The sequence below is a fragment of the Gekko japonicus genome, unplaced genomic scaffold (genome assembly GCF_001447785.1).
Source record: "Gekko japonicus isolate JY-2015 unplaced genomic scaffold, Gekko_japonicus_V1.1 scaffold248, whole genome shotgun sequence".
NCBI classification, from domain to species: domain Eukaryota; kingdom Metazoa; phylum Chordata; class Lepidosauria; order Squamata; family Gekkonidae; genus Gekko; species Gekko japonicus.
Window position 1 is genome coordinate 24,923 of NW_015169782.1, and position 18,137 is coordinate 43,059.

The window sequence follows — 18,137 nt, forward strand, 5'->3', positions numbered from 1 at the left end:
GAAGATAGAAATGGCGTCTCCTGCTCGGGGTAACCACGTGTGGGTGGGATCCGAGACGGGTATTTTGAAAGGTAATGCGGCCTGCGGGTGCCGAGTGGGGGAACGGGTGGTGGGTCCTTACGGCTGAGAGTTACTTAGGAAGGCAAGGGGAATGGTTATGAATCAGTGGCAGGTCGGACGAAAGGAGAGTGGAAAGATCGTTGGTGGCAGGCTGTGATCATTTGTAGAGTTGAGTGAAGGAGTGATATCGGAGTGAGTGTAGGCTGGAAGGAGAGGAGGTTTCTGAGATAGGGAGAAGGATGTTACATGGAATGTCATAGGGTTGCCGGGTTCAAGGTGCTGCCAGGAGATCTCCCGATATTAGAGTAGATTCCCCAAACAACAGAGATAAGTTTCCCCGGAAAAGGTGGCTGCTTCAGAGAGTGGAATGTATGGCATTATACCCAGCTCAGTTGCCATCCTTCCCCAAACTCTGCCCTTCCCAGACTCTCCCCACCCATTTCTCCCCCCCCCCCAGGAGTTTCCCAACCCAGAGTTGACAATCCTAGGTTTACTTACCGGAAGCATCATACTGACTGCTGAGGCAAACAGGATAGATCTATGGTCTAATCCAGTAGGACACTGATATATTTCGGGGGGTATTTGCAGAAGTCTTTGAGAGGACATGTAAAGGGAGATATGTGGGGAAGCTTATGCAGGAGACAGTGTCTTGGTGAAAGACTTTGTAGACTCTTTTGTGTTGTCAGCTTTCTAGCTGGCCTCTAAAGCTGTGCCCTTCTGCAGTTACTAGCAGGCTGTGAGAAAATGCACCTGTAATTCATACAGGTCAAGCACATGTCACATGGGATGGCCATAGTGTCAGTTAATAAGTTACCAACCTTACCTTATAGAAGGGCTGGAAAAACAACAGATTTGATCACTGAAGCAAGGCCTTCTGCAGGTGCGAACCTGCAAATGGGCAAAATCAATAGCTGCCCATACATGTACCTTCTCTGTTGTGGCTCTAACCTTGTGGAATGTACCTTCTCTGTTGTGGCTCTAACCTCTGTTGTGGCTCTAACCTCCACAAATGGCCTGCCTGAGTTTCCACAATGATAGGGTTTCCACAGTGATAGGGAAATGGCTGAGAAGTTGACTGCCTTTTTTGCCTCTGTCTCTAATGTGGAAGATGAGAAGTGCTTGCCCACTCCAGAACCGCTGATTTCTGAAGGGGTGTTGAAAGACCTGAGTCAGATTGAGGTGACGAGAGAGGAGGTCCTAAAACTGATAGACAACTTAAAAACTGATAAATCACCAGGCCCGGATGGCATACATCAGAGAGTTCTGAAAGAACTCAAATGTGAACTTGTGGATCTCCTGACAAAAATATGTAATCTTTCCTTAAAATCTGCCTCCATTCCTGAGGACTGGAAGGTAGCTAATGTCACTCCCACCTTTAAAAGGAGTTCCAGAGGAGAACCGGGAAATTACAGGCCAGTCAGTCTGACGTGGATACCATTTAAGTTGGTGGAAACTGTTAAGGAAAGAATTAGTAAGCACATTGATGAACAAAAACTAATCAGGCAGAATCAGCATGGGTTCTATAAGGGAAGATCTTGTCTCACTAACCTGTTAGTGTTCTTTGAGGGAGTGAACAAACATGTGGACAAGGGGGGACCCAATAGATGTTCACCTTGACTTCCAGAAAGCTTTTGATAAAGTTCCTCATTAAAGGCTCCTAAATAAGCTCAAAAATCATGGGATAAAAGGACAAGTCCTTTTATGGATCAAAAACTGGCTAATTAATAGAAAACAGAGAGTGAGTATAAATGGGCAGTTCTCCCAGTGGAGGGGGGTAAGCAGTGGGGTACCACAGGGATCAGTACTTGGTCCACTGCTTTTTAACTTGTTCATTAATGATTTGGAGTTGGGAGTAAGCAGTGAAGTGGCTAAATTTGCAGATGATACGAAGTTGTTCAGGGTGGTGAAAACCAGTGAGGATTGTGAGGCACTCCAAAGGGATCTGTCAAAGATGGGCAAGTGGGCGTCAACATGGCAAATGGGGTTCAATGTGGCCAAGTGCAAGGTGATGCACATTGGAGCCAAAATTTGGAGTACTGTGTACAGTTCTGGTCACCACACCTTAAAAAGGATATTATAGCTTTGGAAAAAGTGCAGAAAAGGGCAACTAGAATGATAAAAGGGTTGGAACACTTTCCCTGTGAAGAAAGGTTAAAACACTTGGGGCTCTTTAGCTTGGAGAAACGATGGCTGAGGGGTGACATGATCGAGGTTTATAAGATTATGCATGGGATAGAACAGGTAGAGAAAGAAGTACGTTTCTCCCTTTCTCACAATACAAGAACTTGTGGGCACTCAGTGAAATTGCTGAGCAGTAAGGTTAGAAGAGGTAAAAGGAAGTACTTCTTCACCCAAGAGTGATTAACACATGGAATTCACTGCCACAGGAGGTGGCGGCAGCTACAAGCGGGAATTGGATAAGCATATGAAGCAGAGGTCCATCAGTGCCTATTAGATAGGAACTCTGAGGCAAGTGATGCTCTGTATTCCTGGGTGCTTGGGGGGGGGCAACAGTGGGAGGGCTTCAGGAGGTGTCCTGGCCCCACTGCTGGATCTCCTGATGGCACCTGGTATTTTTGGCCACTGTGTGACAGAGTGTCAGACTGGATGGGCCACTGGCCTGATCCAACATTGGCTTCTCTTATGTTCTTATGTTCAGTGGGGTAGCACTGGACAGAACAATTTCATAGAGTTACTTGGATATATTATTAGGGACTGTGGTCTTTACTATTGTGTATCTCTTGCTGAAACAAGGATGCTAGTATGTGATTTTTGCATCATTTAATGTGTCATGTTAATACTTATACTTTGCTTAAGTTCTGCTTTCTAGATTTCTGGTTGGTTCTATAACCCTAATCTTATTGCCTTGTTTATTGAGTGTCCCGTCCTGTAGATTGTATTGACTCACTCTGTGTAATTTGCTTTGAGTCCGAGTGAGAAAGATGGGCTATAAATAACATAAATAAATAAAAACCCACGAATCTGCGAGTGGCATGAGGGGGTCTGTCATTCCCCACTGTTTCCTCAGCCTGGTGAATTATGCTGAAAGCTTGTTTTCATCTAATTTTGTCTTCCAGGTGGTAATATATTTGCTTCTCTTTTTCTCTTTCCTTTTAGGCATCAACCTACAGAAGAAGCAAGCTACAAACTATAAGTTTGGAGATGCAGTGCTCAGTCGACATGAAGCTGTTACCACCATGTGTTGGGGGGATCCTTATGAGTCTGAGGTGATGATATAGGACCTGAGGAGCCATAATAGATCAGACCAAAAGTCCCTCTAATCCAATATCCTGTCTCCCACAGTGGATAGTCATTAGGCAGATCATGAGAGGGAGGACAGGAAGGGTTGCATCAGTGCTTATTTCTTGTGGCCCTTTCTTACACGCCCAGGGAAATGCTGATCGCCACTTTGGGTCAGGAAGCAATTTTTGGTTCCAGTATGCATCACTTTGCACTTGGCCATATTGAACCCCATTTGCCACGTTGATGCCCACTCGCCCATCCTTGACAAATCCCTTTGGACAGATCCCCCAGCACAGATCGTTAAAACAAACTAAAATCAGAGTTAAAATATGTGCAAAGACATAACAACAGCAATTAAAAGATTGGTCAGGAAGGACAAATCATTGCCAAACAAAACAAAAAAAGTCTGATGGAAGATGGTAACAGAAGGGAACAGACAAATCTCCCTGGGGGAAAAGTTTATGAGAAATTGGGCCTCGGGTTTGGTTAGAGGTTAGTTTTATTATTGTGGTGATGACAACCAGCATTACTTCTACATTTATTTTTATATTACATCACTTTTTAGCTATAATAAAATTATGAGAGATGGTGAAGGGATTAGGATTAGTTTTTTGAGGTACCAATAATTAGAAAATTTGTTCATGAAAACCTAAAGGTTAGAAAATTAGCCTGGCTTCTAATTTTTTTAGGCTGGCTCCTAGAGCCAAAGAACGTATGGGCCTGGCATTAATGAAATAAATAAATGAGGGCAGATTTCTATCCTAAGAACACAGACCATAAAGATTACATCAAATAATTGGAAAAGGGAGATACCTTTGTTGGATGTGCTGCTAGATTTTGCTCACTTAGGTCTCAGCCAATGACAACAGTTGCCATGAGGTGTGAGAATTAGAACATAAGAAGAGCCCTACTGGATCAGACTAATGGTCTATCTAGTCCAGCATCCTGTCTCACACAATGGCCAATCTCTGGAGGGCCAACAACAGAGCACAGAGACTGAGACCTTCCCCTGATGTTGCCTCCTAGCTCTGGGATGCAGAGATTTAGTGCCTTTGAATGTGCAAGTTCCCCCCAGTTACCACGGGTAGCGGCCATTGATAGAATCCTCCACGAATCTATCTAATCCCCTTTTAGAGCTATTTATTTCTGTGGCCATCACTATATCCTCTGGCAGTGAATTCCACATTTTAATCTCTCTCTCTGTAAAGAAGTATTTCCTTTTGTCCATCCTGAACCTATTATCCATCAGCTTCTTTGGATGCCCTTGAGTTCTAGTATTTTGGGAGAGGGAGAAAAACTACTTTGTCAACTGTCTACACTCCATGCATAATTTTATAAACCTGTATCAGCCCCCCCCCCCCCCGTTGTCTTTTTTCTAAACTCGTCCCAGACTCTTCAGCCTTTCCTCATTAAGAAGGTGATCCAACCCCCTCGTCATCTTGGTTGCACTCCATACTTTTTCCAGCCCTGCAGCGTCCTTTTGGAGATACGGTAAACAGAACTGTATACAGTATTCCAAATGAGTCTGCACCATAGATCTATACAGGGGCATTACAATATCAGCCATCTTATTCTCAGTCCCTTTCCTAATATTCGCTCACACAGAGGTTGCCTTTTTCACTGATGCAGCACACTGGGTTGATACTTCCATTGAGCTATCCACTATGACCCCAAGATCTTTTCCCTTATCTGTCTCAGGAAGTTCAGACCCCATTAGCCTATACTTTCTAATGTTTCTCATTCTCTTCCCCCTTTGTTTCCTCGCAGATCTATGTGGGATGCCTTGATGGGTCGGTCAAGTTGTTTAGCACTGAGAAGGGCAAGTTTACTGAGTCACGGGACTGTCGTGAAGGCGAGGGACCTTTCTGTGGCTTGGCTGTGCTTGATGGGTGAGGATATGGAGTCTTGTCCCTGCTTGCCCTTTAACACCAGGTCCTCACACTTGACTGCTGCATCATCCTCACTTCCAAAAGGTTGTGGACGGAATGCAGTGGGTGCAGGAGAGAGCGATAAGGATGATCGGGGGCCTGGAGACCAAGCCCTGCGAGGAAAGGTTGAGGGACTTGAGAATGTCCAGTCTGGAGAAGAGCAGGTTGAGGGGGGGCATGATTGCCCTCTTGAAATATTTGAAAGGCTGTCACTTAGAGGAGAGCAGGGAGCTGTTCCCGTTGGCAGGAGAGGATCAGACTCCCAATTTACGGGTTTAACTTATGAGCAGAAAGGTACTGGCTGGATCTTAAGAAAAAAACTTTAAACAGTAAGAGTAGTTCAGCACTGGAATCGGCTGCCTAGGGAAGTGGTGAGTTCTCCCTCACTGGCAGTCTTCAGGCCATAGCTGGACAAACACTTGTTAGGGATGCTCTAGGCCAGAAGGGTCAAACTAATTTGTTACGAGGCCAGATCTGATATAAATGTCACTTTGTTGGGCCGGGCCATGCATGCTATAAAATGTAACATGAGGCACCAGAGATATAAACTTCATAAAGGTGATTTCAGATGTTGAATGGTAATAGCAGGTGAATGATAATAGGAGGCTTGATTGGATTAGGTGTGATATGCAGAGGGGCATTACGTGTGGATATACCAGTGTTGGTAATGAGATAGGAAACCCAGGTCTCAATTCCATCCAGGATGATTCAGTCCAGGAGGATGGACATGTCTGACATTAGAAACCACAACATTCAGTTGCTGAACTAAGAGTAGCAGTGCTCTTACACAAAGGAATTTCAAACAGAGATTAGAAAGAGACTGCTGAATTACAATTGATAATGAAGCTCAAGACAATGCATCCTCCTGGACTGAATGGAGACCTAGTTTTCCTGTCTCATTACCAATGTGTGCTATTATCATTTGGCATCTGAAATCACTCTCCAAGATATAAGGACCAATCTACGTGTTCTACTTCTAATCTGGGTCTTTTTGAAAGAATAAATCTGGATAGGAACAGAGAAATCCAGTCTTTTTTTTTAAACCTTTCCAGAATAAACCAAAATAGTTTCCTCAGTTTACATTGTGCTTGTCAAAAGAATCCACGCATCCTCCCTCCAAGGAAGTGTGCTTGCACGCAAAAAGCTTATACCTGGAATAAAATGTTGTTGGTCTTAAAGCTGCTATGGGACTCCAATTTTGTTTTCCCTTTCTCTGTTTCCTTGCACACACCCCCCCAAAAAAAAAAGAGAGAGGAGGAGCAGCCCTGGAGAAGGAAGCAGGAGAAGGAAGTTGCTTGGGGGCTGGTTCTGAGCCCTACGTGGGCCAGACCCGGCCCGTGGGCCGCACATTTGATACCCCTACTCTAGGTTGATCCTGCTTTGATGGGGGGGCTGGAGCAGATTACCTCTGTGGACCCTTTCAGCTGTATGATTCTATCCTTTCATCTGAGCTAATAGGTTCTGCGGTCGTTTGATACCTTGAGTGATAAATTCTGTCTTCTGCACCACACACTGGTTTTCATGAAAAGTGTGTGGGGGGGGTCTGAATATGCGTCTTCCCTGTTCTCATTACAGTCACACTGGCTCTTCTTTGCATATTGCTGGTCTCTCTCTTTCCTTCCACATGCGCACACCGAAGAAGAGCCGGAGAAATAAATGTGCCCCATCTGCTCCTGTAGCAAAAATGATGTCCCCATATGGTGCTGTCCAGGGAGGTTGCTGAGGGGTTTTGAGATGTGAGCGTCTAGACTTGTCTCATGCACCAGGTATCACCAGGGAATGCTCCTTTGCCTCTCTGACTTTATTTTTCTCTCCATTGTTTGACTTCCACAGTTCCCTCATCACCTGTGTTCAGTCTGGCTTGCTGAAGGTTTGGAGGGACACTTCGTCGGAAAATGTGAGCTCTTTTTGTGTGGTGTGGGTGATGGGAGATACAGAATGGGTGAAGAGGGAGTGTGTATTATGGGAGGGAGCAGGGGTGATGGGGATGGAAGCTAGTCAGGGATTTTCTTCTCTGTGGAAGTGTGTTTGAACTGTTCTCGGGTAAGCCTTCTGCGGGGAGTGAGGGCCCAAGCTCTGATGCGAAGCAAAAGAAGGGGATAAGGCCAGTAAAACTGCACACCACTGTGGTCATTGCTTAAATTCCTGGCATTTGCTTTTAAGTGAGGATGGTGATATATTTGGGGAGACTGTGGCAACTCCTTTCCTCTGTTAGAACCATATCCAGTCCCCTGGAGAGGCATGTAGTATAAACTAGTATGCAATATAACCAAAGGGCACAGCAATCAAATATGTCAGTTTACAAAACAATTGCTGCAGCTGTTCACATATTCACAAAGCAAGAATAATTATATGTTGGTATTTCTTTCTTTAATCCAAGGTTTCCTTTTCAACAGGTCAGAACATCAAGTCACTGAACATCAACCCAAAGGGAACAGAGGCATTTGGGGGGAAAGAGAGAGACGACACTGATCAAGCGTTGCTGGGAGGATTCAGAGAAGGCACAAGAGCTTTCTGGTACGAGTCTTGAGCAAGAACACGTTCCACATTCCCTCGGCTGCCCCACTGCTCGGGTCTTGAGGAAAGCCAGGAAAGGTCTTGGCCAGTTTCACAAGAAACAACACAAGAAACAGGTGGATTCAGCTAACTTTATTCACCGTAAAATTAAAAAAAAAAAGAGGCCCCTGATTGAGCAGGGGACCTCAAAAGTTCTATGAAGTCATGGAAATCCGCTATAAGAAATGTAAATTCTAGGTCATGATTTAATGGTTTGTGGGGTGGTTTTTTTTTTTTCCTTTTGCTTTTTTACAAAACCATTTTGTGCAGATTTTTAAGGTGGACTTTTAGCATAAGACCGAGGAGCCCCCCCCCCCCAAAAAAAAAAAAAAAAAAAGAGGAGGAGCAGCCCTGGAGAAGGAAGCAGGAGAAGGAAGTTGCTTGGGGGCTGGTTCTGAGCCCTACGTGGGCCAGACCCGGCTCATGGGCCGCACACTTGATACCCCTACTCTAAGTTGATCCTGCTTTGATGGGGGGGCTGGAGCAGATTACCTCTGTGGACCCTTTCAGCTGTATGATTCTATCCTTTCATCTGAGCTAATAGGTTCTGCGGTCGTTTGATACCTTGAGTGATAAATTCTGTCTTCTGCACCACACACTGGTTTTCATGAAAAGTGTGTGGGGGGGGTCTGAATATGCGTCTTCCCTGTTCTCATTACAGTCACACTGGCTCTTCTTTGCATATTGCTGGTCTCTCTCTTTCCTTCCACATGCGCACACCGAAGAAGAGCCGGAGAAATAAATGTGCCCCATCTGCTCCTGTAGCAAAAATGATGTCCCCATATGGTGCTGTCCAGGGAGGTTGCTGAGGGGTTTTGAGATGTGAGCGTCTAGACTTGTCTCATGCACCAGGTATCACCAGGGAATGCTCCTTTGCCTCTCTGACTTTATTTTTCTCTCCATTGTTTGACTTCCACAGTTCCCTCATCACCTGTGTTCAGTCTGGCTTGCTGAAGGTTTGGAGGGACACTTCGTCGGAAAATGTGAGCTCTTTTTGTGTGGTGTGGGTGATGGGAAATACAGAATGGGTGAAGAGGGAATGTGTATTATGGGAGGGGGCAGGGGTATTTATTTATTTATTTATTCAAATTTATACCCCGCCCTCCCCCATAGGGCTTAGAGTGGCTTACAGGGCAAGATAAACTTGCAGCAGTAAAACAACAATACAAAATAACAGTATATCTACAATATAAAACATTTTATACAATTAAAAAACCCATCCTATCTCACATAAAGTGCTCGGTGATAGCTAAAACTCCAAGACCCAAGATGGCCATTGTTTGACTTCCACAGTTCCCTCATCACCTGTGTTCAGTCTGGCTTGCTGAAGGTTTGGAGGGACACTTCGTCGGAAAATGTGAGTATTGGCAACCAGTGCAGCGCTTTCAGCCATGGAGAGTCGGACATTCCTGTCCTCCACTAGCTCATCTAATGAGTCGCCAGGGGGCCTTGGATCCCGCAGATGGGGATGGAAGATAGTCAGGGATTTTCTTCTCTGTGGAAGTGTGTTTGAACTGTTCTCTGGTAAGCCTTCTGCGGGGAGTGAGGGCCCAAACTCTGATGCGAAACAAAAGAAGGGGATAAGGCCAGTAAAACTGCACACCACTGTGGTCATTGCTTAAATTCCTGGCATTTGCTTTTAAGTGAGGATGGTGATATATTTGGGGAGACTGTGGCAACTCCTTTCCTCTGTTAGAACCATATCCAGTCCCCTGGAGAGGCATGTAGTATAAACTAGTATGATCAGTCACCAGGGCTTTGCGAATTGACAAAGATAATAAAGTATGCACTCAGGCAATCTGGACTATGCAACCAATGAAACTAAATTCTGTGACTCGTATAGGTAATTGCAGTTATGCAAGCCTGTATCATTTTCCAGGTGCAGAGCTGTGTCTGTCTGAAGCAGCAGGACAAAGTTTGAGTCAGGTGGCACCCTCGATGTATCTGAAGAAGTGTGCGTGCACACAAACGCTTATACCAGGAATACAACTGTGCTGGTCATAAAGGTGCCCACTGGACTCAGACTTTGTTCTGTATCATTTTTGCATGCGGTGGAAAGGGCCGTCAAGTCGCAGCTGACTTATGGCAAACCCGGAGGGTTTTCAAGGCAAGAGACGAACAGAGGTGGTTTCCCATGGCCTGCCTCTGCATAGCAGACCTGGACTTCCTCAGTGGTCTCCCATTCAGATACTAGCCAGAGCCAACCCTGTTTAGTTCCCAAGATCTAACAAGATTAGGGTAGCCTGGGCCATCCAGGTCCGGGTTTTCTTGTGTATGTTTGTGTGCAAAGTGCCATCAAGTTGCAACTGGCTTATGGTGACCCCAACAGAGTTGGTTTGCCATTGCCTTCCTCTGTACAGCGTCCTTGGCATTCCTCGGTGGTCTCCCATCCAATTACTAACCAGGGCTAATAGCTTTATTGCCGCCTAAGTCTTTGTGGACTAGAGCTGCACTTTTATGCACGCAGAAACATAAGCTGGAATAAATCTATAGGTCATTGAATTCATGAAGCTGCCTTATAATGAATCAGACCATTGGTCTGTCAAAGTAAGTATTGCCTACTCAGATGGGCAGCTGCTCTCCAGGGTCTCAGGAAGAGGTCTTTCGCATTACCTGTCACCGATCTTTTTAACTGGAGATGCCATGGATTGAACCTGGAGCTTTCTGCCTGGAAAGCAGCTGCTCTGTCACTGAGCCACAGTCCCTCCCTACAGTGCTACAATAGGTTATTTAATAGCTTAAATTGCACCGTTAAGGGCTGGGGGAGCAGGCTGCTTTGTTTAAGTGAATGCTGAGATTTTCAGCAAGTCAGTTCTGTATATTGCCTAGCATATCCTGTGATTGCACAATAGTTTGCCAGTCTGGTATTGGCCATCTCCATGAAGTGTATTACGATGGTTGCTTTCTCTATTCTTGCCAGAGAGGTAGAGTTCTGATGTTTTTGTGTCTTGTGTATTGGCTTGCAGGCTCCGAGTATCAGAAAAAGATCCCAATGAAGGAAAACTGTATCCTAACTGCACTCAATTGATTTTTAAATATTAAAGTGAACAGAATACAAAAATTATTCGTGAAGTACAAAATACATAAGATGAGTACAAAATATAACATAATATAATATTTAAAACATAATCACTTTAATATTTAAAAATCAATTGAGCGCAGTTAGGATACAGTTTTCCTTCACTGGGATCTTTTTCTGAAGGACTTCTTGGCTGTTACCATCTACTTTAAGCTCTGAGTATCAGGTGCCAGAAGTCAGGCAAGGCAGAGGCAGTGGCTTAGCGTCTATCATACATGTTGCATCCATGCCTAACAGCCTTTCTTGGCTGGTTTTATAGCCCCACGCCTAAGAGTCATGCTTGCAACCAGTCACTTAGAAGCAATCCTGCAACTATTCATCTTTGTTATCAGCAAGCAGCTGGCGATAGGCCAGGAGGCATGCACTTTGCCATCTTATCTGTAGCTCTGTTCTCAGCCTCCGTCTGCGGTGCTTTAAGGGTGTAGGTGGTTCTGGTGGGCTGGGAATGGCCAACTGAGGTTCACCTGCTGAATCAGGGCTGGAGGGTGTGGTGACTCTACACCAGCTGTTGGCTGTGAATCCTGACAAGCCTGGAGCTTATTTTCCTGCTGGTCAACATCTGTTAATTTAAGACTTGCTACACGAGGCTCCACTTCTCCTGAGGAGACCTCGCTATCACTGAGACCCATGACATCTTGTGAGCACAAGAGCGACTGTCTCAGTGGTACGCTCACTTGCCCATCCAAGACCTAGTGAGGTTCAGCTTATTACATTCCCCACAATGTCTGCATTGCAGGTGGAGATCCAGGTGGGCCCGGGCGTGTGCCGCATGTGCCAGAACCCTGAACAGCTGCACCGCGTGGCCACTGGTGGGAAGGAGAACTGCCTCAAGGTGTGGGATCTACACCAGCCACAGGAGCCTATCTTCAGAGCCAAAAATGTGAGTGTACCGTTCATTGTAATAACTTAGGCTTTCTTCTCCTGGGATTATGCACAGAGGCTGAGTTTGTGCATTTGCCTCTCATTCCTGGCAGAACGGGCATTCACCACACTCCTTGCTTCATCAGAACGTAAGAGAAGCCACTGGCCCATCCAGTCGAACACTCTGTGTCGCACAGTGGCCAAAGCCCAGGCACCATCAGGAGGTCCACCAGCAGGGTCAGAACTCCAGAAGCCCTCCCAGTGTTGCCCCCCAGACACTAATTCCTTCCCTCTTGCAGGTACGGAATGACTGGCTTGATCTGAGGGTGCCCATTTGGGACCGGGACATGCAGTTCCTTCCTGGATCTGAGAAAATCGTTACCTGCACTGGGTATCACCAGGTAAATGCTCTCTGTGTGTTTTTTAACCTGATTCTCTAAGGGAGAAGAAGGAGGATAGCTTTTCTTGCCTTCTGTATTGTGTCCTGAACTGTGAATTGCCTTTGAGCTGCCTTTTACCAACTCCCTAGACAGCGATTTCTGAAAAATCTCAACGTTCTACTGTTGTCTGACACATTCTGTATTGTGCGAAATGCCATATGTTTGCAACCAAGATAAATTGGTTCCAGTTGGTGAGCTTTGTGCTGACAAACAACAAACACCTTGCCGGATGAGACCCACCCAAGGTCTAAGTCCAGCATCTTGTTGCCTGCAGAGGCCAATCAGATGCTGCCAGCATCTAGTATTCAGAGAGAGTATGCCTCTGGACAAAGAGGTTTTGTTTAGCCATCAGAGCTGTAAGATTGACCTTTCTTCCATGAATCTGTCCAGTCCTCTTCTAAAGCTGTCTAACTTAGTGGCCGTCCTTACATCTTTTTTTCTGCCATCAAGTCAAGCTGACTTCTGGCGACCCCTAGTGGGGCTTGAAGGCAAAGTGATGTTCAGAGGTGGCTTGCTATTGCCTGCCTCTGTGTCGCAACCCTGGTATTCCTCAGAGTTCGCCCTTCCAAATAGTAGCCAGGGCTGGCCCTGCTTAGCTTCCGAGATCTGAGTCGAGATCGGGCTTGCCTTGGGCTATCCAAGTCAGGGCTGCCATCCCTCCATCTTGTGGTCGTGAACTCCAGATATTAATCGCAGGTTGCAAAGAACACGTGAAGCTGCCTTCTACTGGACGAGACCCTCAGTCCATCAAGGTCAGTCTTGTCTACTCAGACTGGCAGCCGCTCTCCACGTTCTCAGATAAGAGGCCTTTCGTATCACCCCACGACGTGATCTTTGTGACTGGAGAAGCCAGGGATTGAACCTGGTACCATCTGCAGATGCTCTGCCACTGGGCCACGGAATGATAGAGAGCCAGCCCCCGGTGTAGCAATGAGATTGCCGAGCTGGGATCTATGAGACCCCGGCTTCCATTTCCCACTCTGCCACAAACCTTGCTGGGCCAGTCTCAGTTTTACCTTGCTGGGCCAGTCTCTGTTTTAGCCTTACCTACCTTACAGGGTTATTGTGAAGCTAGAACTGGGAATGCAGAACTGTGCATGCCCGCCAGGTTGAAATTTAAAAAAAAAAGGTTGGGATAAAAATACATTCTGTGGCTGATCTTTCTTTTTCTTGAATCTTCTTCTCACCGACTTCATTGGATGGCTTGACCTTTGTTGTCTAACCCAGGCAGGAAAATTTGTGCAAGGACAGAATTCCAGACTACTCATCTTCTCTCTGTTGCTCCTCTGCTTCCCAGGTTCGCCTTTATGACCCCAGCTCCCCACAGCGCCGCCCTGTCTTGGAGGCCACCTTTGGCGAGTATCCACTCACTGCCCTCTCGTTGACTCCTGACGCAAAGTGAGTCTTGACTTTTTCCTGGAATCTCAGTTCTTGGCAACGTGGGTGGGTATGTGTGTCCCAGATCGTGGGGCCACCTTTCCTCTGTGGGGTCAAACCCAAACCCGCTTGACTGCTCAGGGCCTCTGCAGATAGGAGTCACTGTGGGACAGGAAATGCTTTATGAGTTCTAGTTCCGATGCCCTTTTTTCCTTACAGTGCTGTCGTTGTGGGCAGCTCGCGAGGGGACGTGGCTGTCATAGATCTGCGGCAAGGTAGGTACAAAGAGGAAGACAAAGATTTTGGATCCTGCGAGAATCTGGAAGGGAAGGTGTTGAGGCTGAAGGAGGGTCTTAAGGAATGGTGGAAAGGGGCCGAGATTTATTGCTCCGGAGGTTCTTGGCTACTTAGAGGGGGCAAGTTCTCAAAGCAACAGGCAGGAAGGAGAGAAAGATTCAATTAGGCAAAGCTGATTTCTGCTATATCAGCTTTTAGGTGTATTTACGTGAGGGCTTTCGACTGAGTCAAACCGTCCCTATCAGTATGGCCTTCTCTGTGAGTGGTTCTGAGATCTTGGGCAAATGGGTGGCTCCCGAAATCTTTTAAACTGTGCCGTGTAAGTTCTGGCTCCTCTGCGGCACACGAGTTGCCTTCTCGTGACATGGACCATTCATCCATCTTTCGGCCAGTGCTGCCTATGCTGATGGTGGTGGCTTTTCAAAGTCTCAGTGCCACAGGTGCTTCTCAGCACCTGGCGTCCTGTACCTGGAGGTACAAGGGACTGAACCTGGAGCCTTCTGCATTCAGACAAGGGCTCTTCTACTGAGCTACAGCTCTTCCCCCGCTAAGCCTTGAACTGTACTTCAGTGTATGTGCGATTCGTATACACACAGTCAATCAAGCTGGGTTATGCTGGTGTGTCTCGGAGCCGGGACCCCTTTTGCAATCATTATGCCCGGCATCATCCCCTGCAGATGAAAGAGATCCGTGCACGTGCTGCTTGCTCTCATGGAGGCATTAAGAAGGGGATGAAAATGACACCTCTCTGCCACCTCCGAAAACAGTACACAGAATGCCATTAGAACAAAAGATAATTTGGAAGCAGAGGACTTCTTTGCAGATTGGAAGGATCTTAAAGACTATATGGAAAAGAATTGGGATGTAAGAGATGGGTTCCTTGGCGTTGATGACTATTGAAGTTGTTAGATATTAAAAACTAGATTAAAATGTGTTACTTAAATAGAAGGGGATAAGTTACCTAGGGACACAAGTAATGAAAAGGGAAGGAAAAAGAATTAACAATGGACAGGAGGTTGGAGCACTGTGGGAAGCCGAAGGGAGGGGGGAGGATGGTACAATTTTTATGTTATGAACAATATTTGATTATGTTTATCATATCCTAATAAAATTTTTTTTTTAAAAAAGTAGCAGCTATTCCCGAATTGAGTAGAGATGATCCTCTAAGTGGATCCTTTGGTACCCGGGCATTCTGTTAATTGGCTGGTTATGGGAGAAAGGTGCCAGCCACCGCGGGATTTTCTTTCCTTAAAGCTCTGTGAACTCCCTTTAGATATTACGTGCACTCCCAAGGGGGACTCTGTACAGTCTGAGAGCTACTGGTATATATGGCGTATCTATACATCTCCTGGATAATTACACACACGTGCGGGAAAAGAACACCTTCAAGCCAATGGGTTTAAATTAAGGGCGGGAAGGTACCGCCCGGATGTTAGGAAAACTTACTGTAAAAAGAGTTGTGCAAGAGTGGAATCAGCTGCCCGGGGAGGTGGTGGGCTCCCCCTCACTGGCAGTCTTTACGCAGCGGCTGGACAAACACTTGTCAGGGATGCTCTAAGCTGATCCTGCATTGTACAGGGGGTTGGACTAGACGGCCTGTATGGCCATCTTATGGCCCCTTCCAACTCTGTGACTCTATGATTCTATCTTTTCAGCCACAAAAGGGTATAGGAACATGCTTTCTTAAACAAGACAGCACTCAGTGCTGCTGAATACCAAACCCTGCTCTTCCAAGATGTTGTGTTTGTGTCTCTCTCTGTGGCAGGGAGGCTGGTGAAGTGCCTCAAGGGCTTTGCAGGGAGCGTCCGTGCCATTCAGTGTCACCCTGCACTCCCGCTGGTGGCCTCGTGCGGGCTGGACCGCTTCCTTCGTGTGCACAACCTTCACCAGAAGCGCTTGGAGCATAAGGTGAGGGGGAGCCTGGCTCGTAGAAAGACGGGGACGAGAACATGGTCGGTGATGGTGCCCCGTACAGAGAACGATGCTTGAGTCCTTTTGCTTATGAGAGACACCAAAACGGTTAGAATACGCTGCCCCTCAGGGCTAAAGGTCTAAAGTTTGGTATCTTTGTATGAGACAACATGACTTCTAGACTCATTTTGAAAAGGGACATGAAGCATCCTAACACAGCTTCCATGCTCGTTTCAGGTCTATCTGAAATCTCGGTTGAACTGCCTGCTGCTGACCAGCCGAGAGAAGTGGGAGGTGAGTCAAAAGGCTACAGAGAGCTTGTAGGTGTCTGTTATCATGCTGAGGGCATAATATTCCCATTTGGGTCCTAGGGTAACTATCTTGGGGGGGTATAGTTAACTGTGTATAGTTCAATGTTTTGGATAACCAAAGAAAAAGCTAGATTCAGGTGGGTAGCCGTGTTGGTCTGAAGCAGCAGAACAAAATTTGTGTCCAGTGGCACCTTTCAGACTGGCAGAATTTTTGGTGTGAGGGGAGACATGAGATTTTCTGCTTTGTTCGCTATAACTCTTAAGGAGGCTGGAGCCTGTATACTAGTGGCGTTAGACTTTGGTTCCATCCCAGAAATCGGTTCGGCCTGCATCTCTGTGTCTGGGAAAGCTGTGACCTCCGCAGTGTTTGCATCCTCTAAAACACACAGTGCCGTCTTGTTCTATAAATGTCCATAGATTAAGGACAGTGCTTATCTGACCTGCCGGATAACCCAAGGTTGGGAACTCAGGGTATGATGCTTTTGATGCGCAGGGTCTTCCTAGGGTCACATGTCTCTCCTTCATCTTTGACGCCCACTTTGGAAACACATAGCAACAAAACAGTTTAAAAAGGGATGAAATTTTGAGTCCAGAGGCTGCCTTTTCTGACCACCTCGTTCGGCCTCAGACGAGACAACCAAGAGATCTCTTTATTATACGGTCATGTAGGTACACTGGTTTTTTGTTTGTTTAAGTGAGACTTTTCAGTAAAGTAGAACGTAGTGCAAGCCTTTGTCTTTTGGCTCGCTCTCCAGGACTGGGTCCCTCATTGGCCCAGGGAACCACAGCTTGAGCCCAGGTCCCCGCTACAGCGCAGGGACTCGTATTTGCTCTCCGGAACATTTTTCCCCACAACAAAGACCAACAAAGTTTTATTCTTGGTAGAAGTGTATGTGTGCACATGAAAGCTTATCCCAGGAATAAAACTTTGTTGGTCTTAAAGGTGCCACTGGACTCAAACCTTGTTCCGCGGAAAAAGCATTTCCATGGTAGTCCTTAATGGGCTTCTGAAGCAGGCTGCTGCTGAACTGAACACATGAATGTGGTCTGATGCAAACAGATCCCTGATCTGCTTTACATCCCTTCCCAGAACGAGGACTCTCCAGCTGAGCTCCAGAGCGACGTGAAGGAGGAGGAAGACGACGAAATCTGGAACTCCATGGAAGTGGTGGCCACCAAGCGGAAAGCGGAGACGCAGCCATGCTGCGAGTCGGGAAACAAAGAGCCCCGAAAGGACAAGCCCTCGAGAAAGAAGAAAATTAGAAAAGCAGAATCCTGAAGGGGGTGGGGGCAGCTGCAGGAGCGACTGCTGCCTTACATACAGATGAGAATGTGCCGCCCCTGGCTCTTGGATTTGGGATGATATGAGAATAGAACACGTCTGTTGATAATGGAAAAGAGACAGAACATCTCCAGCTGTTCTTTCCTGCTCTGTAGGATAACTTTTGCAATGGGATGGCTTTTTGTACCGACTCCTACTCATCCTCTTGCGTTCAAGGGCCTTTGTGTGGCAGGAAGAGGATGCCTGCAACCAAGCCTTCGTCTCTAGACTCGGCCCTCCCCAAAGATCCTAACATCTTCACTTTGGCTGCTGTGCAGCTCTGTCCACTCTTCAATAAAAAAATGCCTGCCTGTGCGATTCATTTTGCATACAAGTTCTTTTGACCACTTGTCAGGCCAAGGGTACGTTTTCTTTTGCCATCAAGTCACAGCTGCCTTACGGTGACCTCATAGGGTTTTTTGTGGCAAGAGAGTGGGTTTGTCATTGCCTGCCTCTGTGGAGCAAGCCTAGACTTCCTTGGTAGTCTTCTGGGTAGCAGTGTGTGGACAAGATCTTGGCATGTGCGTGGACGGTGAGCTAAATACGAGCGGTCAGTGGGATGCAGCGGGGAAAAGACTAATGCAGTTTTTGGGTGTATCAACAGAGGCATAACATCCAAATCACAAGATGTCATAGTCCTGCTGTACACTGCATTGGTCAGGCGGCTTCTGGAGGAGTATGTGCATTTGGGGAGGCCTCACTTCCAAAAGGCTGTGGACAGAATGCAGTGGGTGGAGAAGAGAGCAATGAGGA

The 18,137-nt window shown here is 46.5% G+C and overlaps 1 protein-coding gene across 1 annotated transcript; it reads left to right on the forward strand.

Moving 5' to 3' along the window:
• Positions 1–17,691, forward strand: WDR74 (WD repeat domain 74). The gene is made up of 11 exons (XM_015416827.1): positions 1–71; positions 3,178–3,287; positions 5,071–5,192; positions 7,065–7,128; positions 11,603–11,746; positions 12,027–12,128; positions 13,465–13,565; positions 13,764–13,819; positions 15,607–15,749; positions 15,990–16,046; positions 17,154–17,691. Exons 1-11 carry the CDS (start codon positions 11–13, stop codon positions 17,340–17,342), a joined length of 1,149 nt encoding a protein of 382 aa, XP_015272313.1. The 5' UTR covers positions 1–10; the 3' UTR covers positions 17,343–17,691.
• Positions 17,692–18,137: the final 446 nt, after the last annotated feature.